General features: G+C 40.3%; 1 protein-coding gene across 1 annotated transcript in view; it reads right to left on the minus strand.

Moving 5' to 3' along the window:
• Nucleotides 1–7,489, minus strand: part of PLG (plasminogen) — a 55,255-nt gene extending 47,766 nt beyond the window's left edge. The window contains exons 1-3 of the mRNA XM_012451173.2: nucleotides 7,328–7,489; nucleotides 3,206–3,341; nucleotides 1,949–2,055 (exon numbers count right to left, since the gene is read on the minus strand). Of these exons, the coding sequence (XP_012306596.2) occupies nucleotides 1,949–2,055; nucleotides 3,206–3,341; nucleotides 7,328–7,376 (292 nt within the window). The 5' untranslated portion in view covers nucleotides 7,377–7,489. The remainder of the gene's footprint in view (nucleotides 1–1,948; nucleotides 2,056–3,205; nucleotides 3,342–7,327) is intronic.
• Nucleotides 7,490–11,734: the final 4,245 nt, after the last annotated feature.

Here is an 11,734-nt window from a genome sequence, read left to right on the forward strand (position 1 = left end):
GCAGGATAAAGGTGAAGAGGGTGTCAGGCAGGAGGGCATGTCCTTGGAATGGTGAAGGAACAGAGGTAAGGCCAGTGTAGAAAAGTTGAGCAAGCCAAGCAAACAGCAGCCTGGGGTTACTTAAATAATTCTGGGCTCTAGCACATTTGGGAAGTACTTGAGTCTTATTTTAAGGGCACTAGGAAAGGCTTTAAGCAGGGAAGGTACATTTCTAACAGATCATGTGTACAGCTACAAGTAGCCCCAACCAGTGGTGACAGGGTCTTGGACCGGGTGATGACAGTGTGGCTGGTGGCAAGTGGCGGAAGTAAATATGATCTAACACTGACTGTTCCCAGCAAAACCCTGGCAGGTAAGTTAGAGTGGGTCAATATCCCACAGCAAAGAAACAAAGACCAAAAAATGACTGACTTTTGACTTTTCTCTTCTCTTTTGTTTGTATGTACCCACCAGAGTTTATATAACCTTTTGCTCCCTTCTGTCACCTTAAAAACAAGCAAACTAAGCTTTCAAACTTCAGACTTCAAACTCAACCTAATAGTCATTCCCATGTTTCTTCTGGTTAAAAATTTACAAATGACATATCTAAAGGTTAGCATTTTGTAGAGAGAATCCAGGCTGTTTTTTTTTTTTTTTTAAAACCTGGTACATAGGTGATTCTATATAGTTTACCGTTTGCTTACTACTTGCAAGAACTAATAACTTTGGGCTGGGCGCAGTGGCTCAAGCCTGTAATCCTAGCACTTTGGGAGGCCAAGGTGGGTGGATCACCTGAGGTCAGTAGTTCAAGACCAGCCTGGCCATCATGGTGAAACCCCATCTTTAAAAAAAAAAAAAAGAAAGAAAGAAAGAAAAAAAAAAACACCCATAAAGTTCTAGGCAAACACAGCAACCGAACTAATAACTTCAACAGATAAAGTTTAGATTTAATCTGTACTTTAATCTCAAGAATTAGAGATAAGCAGTGGTAAGGAAGAATGTACAATGCGTACAGCTAATGAGACCCACAAAGATGAGTCAATGCACAGTAATAATTCCGATCCAAATAAATACTGTTTAAATTGCTACTTAGAGTTTTGCAGTGATACCAGACACAACATTGAAAAGCATCCTGAAGAATACAAGAACTAAGGTGTTTCCAGTCCTTTTTAACACCTGGGATGCAGAATATTTTGGGAGCTAAACTGCTATTATTAACAGTCTTAATACCTAGCCACCAACACAGTATGGGAAACAGTTTTTAAAGTGTCATACATATCCCTTCAAATCTTCATACGCTTAATGAAACATTTGCACGTCTAAAAAGACATGCAATTTCCATCGAATCCTGTCTGTGTCTTATTCTAAACAATGGGACTATTGACCCACATTTTGAAAGAAACTATAGAAAAGGGGCCGTAACTTTTGCACAGTTTTAAAAGACAACATTTCAGAAACCTGAGAAAAATATAGATCATGTCCCCCAAAATGTGAAAAATTTAAGAATAAAAATAAGATTTTTGTCCCAATCCAAATGTTTCTGAGGATTAAAACACCTCAGTGTTTCTATTTTACAAGGCTTTGTCCAGAAGCTAGGGCCCAAAGACCGTGGTCACCCTGTAGAATAAGAAGCCAAGATCAAAAGGAATGCATAGACTTCCCATCTCCTCGTTAAATATAAAATATTATTTTAAATATCTTATTTTCAGGGTCATAGAGGTAGATGTGATTTTGCAAATCCAATCCTTTAATTTTCTGACCAACAAAAAAAATTAAAGCCAGGAGGTGAAATAATATACTCAAGCTGACATGGTCAGTTAGTAATCAAATCCTGTCCTAACTCAGAATTCAATTTCACTATGGTGATAGTGCCTTCCTCCTCTGGTCTCATAAATTAAAGATAGAATAGAGAAGGAAGAAGTGTGGGAGGATGGGGACAGGAGGAGGAGGAAGAAGAAAATGTACTTGCTTTTCTTTTCAAATAAAATGACATCTCTCAACCTAATGATTGTGGAAGACTTCCTGTTTTCAGCCATTATCACACATTGTTGCTCTTTACTGTGATATTGAAATGACCTGCAGAATAAATCAGGAAATCAAGTAAGTATTTTTCTTTATTTAAAGAAAACAAATGTTTATCAATAAGTGAGACACGCTAAAGATCATTGCATCTCTTGATGGACCGGGGAGCTCAGAACTGCTGCCTGTCACTATTTGGGCGTGGCACAGATGAAGTACTGAACCAGAGACACCCGCGTGGCAATAACTCTCGTTCTCTCATGCACGTCTTCTTTCCCTCATCATTTTCTCTTTCTTTCTATTCCAACGGCTTTACTTCTTCTTCACTGGTTCTCTTAATTGTCTTTGGGTTGGAAAGAAGCTACTCTGTTTGCTTTGAACCCATTGCCCAAGATGGTCTGTCTCCATGACCTCTCGACTCTGATCACTTCCCCTGAACCTCTGCTCCACCTTTCACCCGGCCCTGGCCCCTGATCCCTCCCTTCCCCATCCATGTGGTCCAGCTGTGGGTGCTCAGTTTGGCATCCAGAGCTATCGTCCCAGGCCCATCACTTACATGAAGCCTCTTCTTTAGCCAACTTGATCTCTTAATGGTCCCCATCAAGGTGGTGCAGGGCTGTATCTCCCCCCTCCTTCCTGGTGCTTGTCAAGAGCTCTCTCAACTCCAAACCTAGCTCAGTTCCCGCCTCCCACCTCCCGCCTAAGCCTTCTCTAGCTGCCTCAACCTTAGGAACTGTTCTTTCCTGTGGATCTGAGTAGATCAGGCATTGATTACGCCACTTCGCAGTACCTCACTTGGGCTTTTTTTCAAACGTTATATCTAGTTTCCTAGACTATACCTTAAATACTAAAGGGCGGGCACTGGGTTCTTGTAGCTGTAAGTCATTGCTCGGATCTATCTAGGACATGATCCTCAACAAACATTTACCGATCATGATGTTAATAATTAGAGCTCAGAACAATAGCTGCTAATGTTTATGTTGGTGTAAAAACAAATAACTTCCTTTTAGGGTATTTTTCTAACAAAGACTCTGGTAAACCTTAACAAGCAGCCATTAGTATGGCTTCAGATACTGTGAGTGAATATAGTTCCAAATGCTGATTCCATAAATTCCTCCCTTCTCTTAAATTGTTAATAAATTTGTGAGTAAATGACTTGCCATCCAAATGACAGATTTCTGGGTAGGTGCAACGACAATGGAAATACCTGCAGGTGAATTCTCTCTCTTCCTCACATTTTGCTGCACATTCCTCTATGCTTCCTGCCTCCAGCCTTTTCTTAGTGAAACTGAACAGCGAAGCCCCCTGGGTGTTCACATAGTCCTCCAGAGGCTCTCCTTGACCTAGAGGTGGGAGACCCAAGTGGAACAAATGGTCAGTTAATCAACACCAATGTCTAATTGCCATGACTTCCTTTTAGTCTCTTTGGTTAGCATTAACCGAATAAAACTTGCTGTTTCCTGGAAGTAGAATGGGTAGCTGTGAGTCAAAATGTTTAGTTAAGAACACATAGTCTGACATGTGGACATAAAGATGGCAACAAAAGGCACTGGGGACTCCCAGAGAAGGGAGAGAGGGAGGGAGGCAAGGGCTGGAAAAATACCTGTTCAGTAGGTATTTAGCTCACTACCTGGGTGATGGGATCATTTGTACCCCAAAGCTCAGTGTCACGCAATTTAGTCATGTAACAAACCTGCACATGTACCCCTGACTCTAAAAATTGAAATTATAAAACAAAGAAAAACAGGTTCATTAGCAGATTGCAAGATATTAAAAGATTTACTAGATTGATAAACAGGTTAGAAATATGGAACCATTACTGTGTTACCGTATTAATGGGTATAGAACCTTAAATAAAAACAAATTTTATGTTTGCTGTTGATCGGCATGTCATGAGAGAAAGTAAGGCACCATCAGTGGCAACGGTGCTATGAAGATTGATGTTGATTTGTTCATCCCTGGGTAGAAATGGAATGTGGAGGCCATTGTTTGATTTCTTACAATACGTGCTCTGGTTGTAACACTGTCACTTTAACCTCCTTGAGATACAAAAGTTTTGCTGCATGGATGATGTTGGGAATAAATAAGAACTGAACTAAATTATGTTGCCACCTCGGGCAAAAATTGGATGAAACACTGGAGGGTAAAAAGCTTCACACTATGAAGGCCATTTCTGTACTGGGCTTACTACAGTGACACACCACCACTAATTAGAGAGAAATCAGTTTTTCCAAGGTGTTTGCAGGCATCTGGATTTCAGAGGGAATTGTGAAAAAGCAGAACGTGGGACAAATACTGGTCTTGATGTTTCTTTGAGATCAAATCTGAGGCAAGGAATCTGTCTGAAAGCTGCCTTCTGCCTGGTGGCAGCAGAGGGTGGCCAAGCAGGGCTCAGCTGTGCTCCCACTGCAAGGCTACAGAATGTCCCCTGTCCCGAGGCTCCTAAGGACACCTGGCCAAGCTTCAGCAGCTATCTTCTAAGCCTGGAGATGCCAGCTCCATCCTTGGCACAGAATGTCAGTGATTTTCACAGGGTGAGAGGCCAAAAGAGGCTTACAAAATGGAGATAGCCAAGATCCACGGAATTAGACAACAGGACAACCTTGATCACTTTCAGGGGTGTGGTGGGGGCTGCAGGCAGAGGGAGTGGGTTAAAGGGTGACTAGGGGAGTGGCAGGAGACAATCCTGGCTCTGAAGGCAGTGAGCCCTCCAGGGAACATGCAGTCAGGGGAGGTTCTGAAAGATGACACACAGCAGAGTGCATTCCTTAGTATGCTGATGACAAGTATCGAGTAGGAAGGCAGATGAACAGATTCTCATTCTCAGAAAGCCCTGTCCTGACCTCCTGAGAGTACACAGAGCACAAGGGGCAGGATAGGGAGGGGAATGCACTCTCTTCCAAAGTCCCCAGCCAAAGTTCACCTGCTTCCCATCTCTGCAACTTTGTCCTTCCTCAATTTAAGACACTCCAGGCTGGAAAAATGGATTATTGACCAGGAGTTGGCTAAAAGCACTTGCGAGATGTATCAAAAGATCATAGAGAAATAGATACTTTAGGCCCATATCTACGTCTTCACCCTGCATCTTCTGTCAGCTTGAACTCTCATTTCCAAGAAGAGTTGTGTTTTGGTAAATTCTATAGCTGAGAGTGTGACTTCAAAACACAAAACAAATCCACAAAGTGCGTCCTACAGTGAGTTAAGTTAGGAGAGTTTTTTTGAAGTATAGCAGAGCAGACTACAACTGATATTCAAAAAGAGAAAACTTCCATTTATTCCCCCTTCAATTAAGTTACCTCTGAGAGTCATGTTATTATGCTTCATAGCTCGTCGCTGAGATCCCCTCCCCAGCTCAAGTTCCTGGTAAATATCCCAAAAGAGAATCAAACTTTTTCTTTTAAATTTGAAATGTTTTTCCCCCATTTTAAAATCTTATTCACTTCTAGGACTCATATGGCAAAAGGATTTGATAGGGCTTATTTGGTGGCAAGAAAACATTAAACAAATCTTTTAGTGGAAAAATACATTTATATTACAGGCAAAATGTAGATGTATATTGCTACTGATGCAAATGTATTTTATTAGCAGTGTGAGAATTTCTTCCTCACTGTGATAGGCGAATGTGTATGCATATTTGCATGTGTAAGAAAAAAGACTTAGTAATTTGTGAAATGGAAGATGTTTCCCTGCTTCTGACTGAGTATGGCTGTAAAAGAAACTTTTTCCTCTCCCCGGGCATTGCAGCACACCAGAAAGATGACACACACAGAAAGCCTTCCTTTCCAAAAGAGCGTGTGAGAGAATATGCCCCCCAGGTTGGTTAAAACATACGTTAATCTTGTGGCAGAGAATTTTGATCTTTCAGTGTACACCTGTGGGTGTAGCCCACCGAATAAGTTCACAGTGATCTCTGTCCTAGTTTCCATGGACCGAAATAGACTATTCATACCACCAACACACACCACTTTCCCACAAAAATTTCATTGTTTAATTTTCTCCTGCTCTGTATTTTCCTTGATAGTTCCTTGAATGGCTTCCACTAAATGCAAATGTATTTGAATTTGTAAAATTTCATCTGGTAATTTATAGATTGAATTTCAAGTATGTATACATTATTGATATGAAGAACTACTAGCAAAACTTATGATTCCGTTTTTATAAAATTTCCAAAATGGCAAAGATATAAATACAGAAAGTAGATCAGTGGTTGCCAGAAGCGGCAGATTGGGGGTAACAGCTAAGGAGAGTGGAGTGCCTTTTTGGGGGTATGACAAGATTTTAAAATTTATTCTGATGGTGGCTGCACAACTCTCAATATATTAAAATCCATTGGATTGTGTGCCTAAATGGGTGAATTCTCTATGTTAATTATATCTCGATAAAGCTGTTTTTTTTTTTTTTTAAAGTAAAAGAACTACTAGGACATGTTTAGAATATCTTTTCAAAGGCTTAAACAAAGCTGAAAAGTGAGAAGAGCCCTAGATTTCTTCTGGGAAATGTGGCTTAAATCCTTGATGTTGGAATTTGGTCACTGAGCAAATAACATGATTTTCCTAAGTCTATAGTTCCTTGTCTATAAAATGGGGATGAATATACAACCCTACCTATACCACAAGCTAAAGAAGCTAGTATTTGTAAAGGACACACACTCACACTCACATTGACACACAGGTATGTATGGATGTATGTATACAAACGTGGGGGCTACTCACAAGCACTAAGTATTTGTTGAATCGCTATATGCATATATCATCTGGCAAATGGATGCATGTGATTTCACATGTGATTTCTCCAAGGATAAGAGGCAAATGTATACCTACGGAAAGCCTTACTCAGGCCACAACAAAGAGAGAAATGCTGAATCCTGTCCCCCTGCCCCCCGCCACCATGAGCTGGTGAGGGTACAGAATATATTCTAAGAGATATTTCATTGTTTTAACTTGCAAGTGAGGGGAGCATGACATTTTAACAGAGATGATATAAATCAATCAAACCGAAAACCAGGCGAAGAGCTTAGCCATCTCTTGGGTGGTTAGCTACATTGGTTCTTTTTCAATTAGACTGGCCATTATGTGGGTGCACTCATTTAGATTTGAAAAATCACCCATTATTTTATCTACCCATTCATTCCAGCACCCTGAAAATCTTCACAGTGCAATTAAACTTATTTCTTGAAGAATTCCCCAATCTTATACAAGATTTTGAAGTTGGAATTTCATGAACAGAAAATTAAATTAGGTGAATTGCAGATAAAACCATGGCATATGTATTTTTACTACATTGTGGGAGAAAATAATAATTATTATATTAAAAAAAAACTTTGTCTTACCTGATTTCAGAAATAAAAGAAGTAGAAGAATCACTTCCTTATGTCCCATTTTGGGACTGGCCAGCAGTGCCCAGAAAGTGTGTCCCAATCCCAGGATGTTGTTGACTTACATGAGAGTAAACGCATCCACAAACCAGAGAGTCAAATTAAGTTAATTATTCTCTCAGAGGCCCTCGATCCCGGCTCAGCAGGGGTCAAACAGTACCTTCAATAAAGGGTCCTTACAAAATGTTTGAGAGTGGAATCTGCAATAGATGCCGGGAAGTGGTGAAAGCCGTCTCCGCCCTCGGCTGCTCCACACTGCCTTCATGTCCCTTACTCCTCCCCTCACCCCTCATCCCTCATTTCTCCTGATTATTCTCTTTTCCTTCCCTCTTCTTTCATTCCCTTTCTTTTGGATAAAACAAAATCATAATAGTATCTCACATTTGCTGGTACCTTCCACGACCAGACCCTCTGCCAAGCACTGCACATCCATAGCCTCCCTCAAGCTTCCCAACAGGCAGTGCTGTTCTCGTCCCTGCTGTACCAGGAGGGGCTGAGGCCTTCCCGAGGTTGTGTGGCTATACCAGGGGTGCAGCTGATACACACAGCCCATTCAGGTCTTAGATGGCAAACTTGAGCTAGGTTTCACATTAACATCTCCTCATCCTATACCAAACTGTGTCAACATTACAATATAAGTGAAAATATTTTATTATCTTCCAAATTTCTTTATTCCCAGTAAACTCATGTGTCTTCTGTAATGATAAATATTTACAACATAAATAAATATTTCCCCAAAATGAATGTATGGCACATTATTATATTCTCATTCTCATGAAACAAAGCAAGAGTGGTAGCATTAAGTGGAAAGAGTCTATCTCAATTTTAATTGTTGAATCTGTAGTTTTCCCTGGCTTAAGGCTACAGCAACTAGGTAGTATATATGCTTTAAAACTTCTATTTGTTCAAAGATATTTAGGAATAATACAATTGACCTCTCTATTTTAGATGTGAAATAAGGACCAGAAAGCATCATTCTTCTTTCCAGGCAGTGAAATTCCTTCATTGACTGGCCAAAGATAGAGGTGGGAGCCCAACAGTCTTGGGTGGAACATCCTCGGAATTCCCTGGGATTGAGGAACCATGTAGAACCCTTAGGAAGAAACCATCCAGGACAATAAGAGGGTAGCCCCATGTGAGGGACGAGGGGCTCTAATTGCATTTCCTGATTTCCTATTTTAGCTTCACTCTCTTCTCTCCTCAAATTCTTACACTCCCTTTATCCTCTCTGTTTCACCTTGTATCCCAGTTCATTAAAAGGGAAAGATGGAGGCAAGTTGAGAAACCAGCAGTGGGGAGACTTCATATATATATATATATATATTTTTTTTTTCATATTTTCTTTTTCTGTTATGCTTTAAGTTCTTTAAGTTCTGGGGTACATGTGCAGATCTCACAGGATTGTTACATAAGTATACACATGCCATGATGGTTTGCTGCCTCCATCTCCCCATCACCTACATTAGGTATTTCTCCTAATGTTATCCCTCCCCAACCTCCCCAACCCCTGCTATCACTCCCCTAGTCCCCAACCCCCCAACAGACCCCTGTGTGTGATGTTCCCCTCTCTGTGTCCATGTGTTCTCATTGTTCAACAGCCACCTATGAGTGAGAACATGCAGTGTTTGGTTTTCTGTTCTTGTGTCAGTTTGCTGAGAATTATGGTTTCCAGCTTCATCCATGTCCCTGCAAAGAACATGAACCCATATCCTATTTTATGGCTGCATAGTAGTCCATGGTGTATATGTGCCACATTTTCTTTATCCAGTCTATCCTTGATGGACATTTGGGTTGGTTCTAAGTCTTTGCTATTGTAAACAGTGTGGCAATGAACATATGTGTGCATGTGTCTTTATAATAGAATGATTTATAATCCTTTGGGTATATACCCAGTAATGGGATTGCTGGGTCAAATGGTGTTTCTATATATAGATCCTTGAGGGATCACCACACTGTCTTCCTCAATGGCTGCACTAATTTACAGTCCCACCAAGAGTGTAAAAGTGTTCCTTTTTCTCCACATCCTCTCCAGCATCTGTTGTCTCCAGATTTCTTAATGATTGCCATTCTAACTGGTGTGAGATGGTATCTCAATGTGGTTTTGATTTGCATTTCTCTAATGACCAGTGATGATGAGCATTTTTTTAATATGTTTGTTGGCTGCATGAATGTCTTCTTTTGAAAGTGCCTGTTCATATCCTTCAGCCAATTTTTGATTGGTTTGTTTGTTTTTTTCTTGTAAATTTGTTTTAGTTCTTTGTAGATTCTGGATATTAGCCCTTTGTCAGTTGGGTAGCTAGCAAAAATTTTTTCCCATTCTGTTGGTTGCCAGTTCACTCTAATGATTGTTTCTTTTTCTGTGCAGAAGCTCTTACGTTTGATTAGATCCCATTTGTCTATTTTGGCTTTTGTTGTCATTGCTTTTGGTGGTTTAGTCATAAAGTCCTTGCCTATGCCTATGTCCTGAATGGTTTTGCCTACGTTTTCTTCTAGGGCTTTTATAGTGTTAGGTCTTATGTTTAAATTTTTAATCCATCTGGAGTTAATTTTTGTATAAGTGGTAAGGAATGGGCCCAGTTTCAGCTTTCTGCACATGGCTAGCCAGTTTTCCAAACAACATTTATTAAACAGGGAATCCTTTCCCCATTGCTTGTTTTTGTCAGGTTTGTCAAAGATCAGATGGTTGTAGGTGTGTGGCATTACTTCCGAGGCCTCTGTTCTGGTCCATTGGTCTATATCTCTGCTTTGGTACCAGTACCATGCTGTTTTGATTACTGTAGCCTTGTAGTATAGTTTTAAGTCAGGTAGTCTGATGCCTCTAGCTTCGTTCTTTTTGCTTAGGATTGTTTGGCAGGCTCTTTTTTGGTTCTATATGAAGTTTACGGTGGTTTTTTTCTAGTTCTGTGAAGAAGGTCATTGGTAGCTTGATGGGGATAGCGTTGAATCTACAAATTACTTTGGGCAGTATGGCCATTTTCATGATATTGATTCTTCCTAACCATGAGTATGGAAAGTTTTTCCATCTTTTTGTGTCCTCTCTTATTTCCTTGAGCAGTGGTTCATAGTTCCTCTTGAAGAGGTCCTTTACATCCTTTGTTAGTTGTATTCCTAGGTATTTTATTCTCTTTGTAACAATTGTGAATGGGAGTTCACTCATGATTTGGCTCTCTGTTTGTCTGTTATTGGTGTATAGGAATGCTTGTGATTTCTGCACATTGATTTTGTATCCTGACACTTTGCTGAAGTTGCTTATCAGTTTAAGGAGATTTTGGGCTGAGACGATGCGGTCTTCTAAATATACAATCATGTCGTCTGCAAATAGAGACAATTTGACTTCCTTCTTTCCTATTCGAATACCTTTTATTTCTTTTTCTTGCCTGATTGCTCTGGCTAGAACTTCCAATACTATATTGAATAGGAGTGGTGAGAGAGGGCATCCTTGTCTAGTGCCAGATTTCAAAAGGAGTGCTTCCAGCTTTTGCCCATTCAGTATGATATTGGCTGTGGGTTTGTCATAAATAGCTTTTATTATTTTGAGATATGTTCCATCGATACCTAGTTAATTGAGAGTTTTTAGCATAAAGGGCTGTTGAATTTTGTCAAAGGCCTTCTCTGCATCTATTGAGATAATCATGTGGTTTTTGTCTTTGGTTCTGTTTATGTGGTGAATTACATTTATAGATTTGCAGATGTTGAACCAGCCCTGTGTCCCCCGAATGAAGCCTACTTGATCGTGACGGATAAACTTTTTGATGTGCTGTTGCATTTGGCTTGCCAGTATTTTATTGAAGATTTTTGCATCTATGTTCATCATGGATATTGGCCTGAAATTTTCATTCTTAGTTGTGTCTCTGCCAAGTTTTGGTGTAAGGATGATGTTGGTCTCATAACATGAGTTAGGGAGTATTCTTATTTTTAATGTGAAATGTCTCTTAGGGGGTTCATGTTAGTGTGCTTGAGAAAGTACTTTGGGAATAAAATAAAACAGACTCTGGCTGCACGTAGTGGCTCATGCCTGTAATCCCAGCATTTTGGGAGGCTGAGGCAGGTGGATCACCTGAGGTCGGGAGTTTGAGACCAGCCTGGCCAACATGGAGAAACCCTGTCTCTACTAAAAATACAAAATTAGCCGGATGCGATGATGCATGCCTGTAATCCCAGCTACTCAGGAGGCTGAGGCAGGAGAATAGCTTGAACCTGGGAAGTGGAAGTTGTGGTGAGCCGAAATGGTGCCATTGCACTCCAGCCTCGGCAACAAGAGCAAAACTGTATCTCAAACACACACACACACACACACACACACACACACACACATTCTACTAATATATAATGCTTCCAGCATGTATTTATTTTCAGTTAAAC

Source organism: Aotus nancymaae, unplaced genomic scaffold (genome assembly GCF_030222135.1).
Source record: "Aotus nancymaae isolate 86718 unplaced genomic scaffold, 86718_ANA_hifiasm-v0.15.2.pri h1tg000040l, whole genome shotgun sequence".
Classification (NCBI taxonomy): domain Eukaryota; kingdom Metazoa; phylum Chordata; class Mammalia; order Primates; family Aotidae; genus Aotus; species Aotus nancymaae.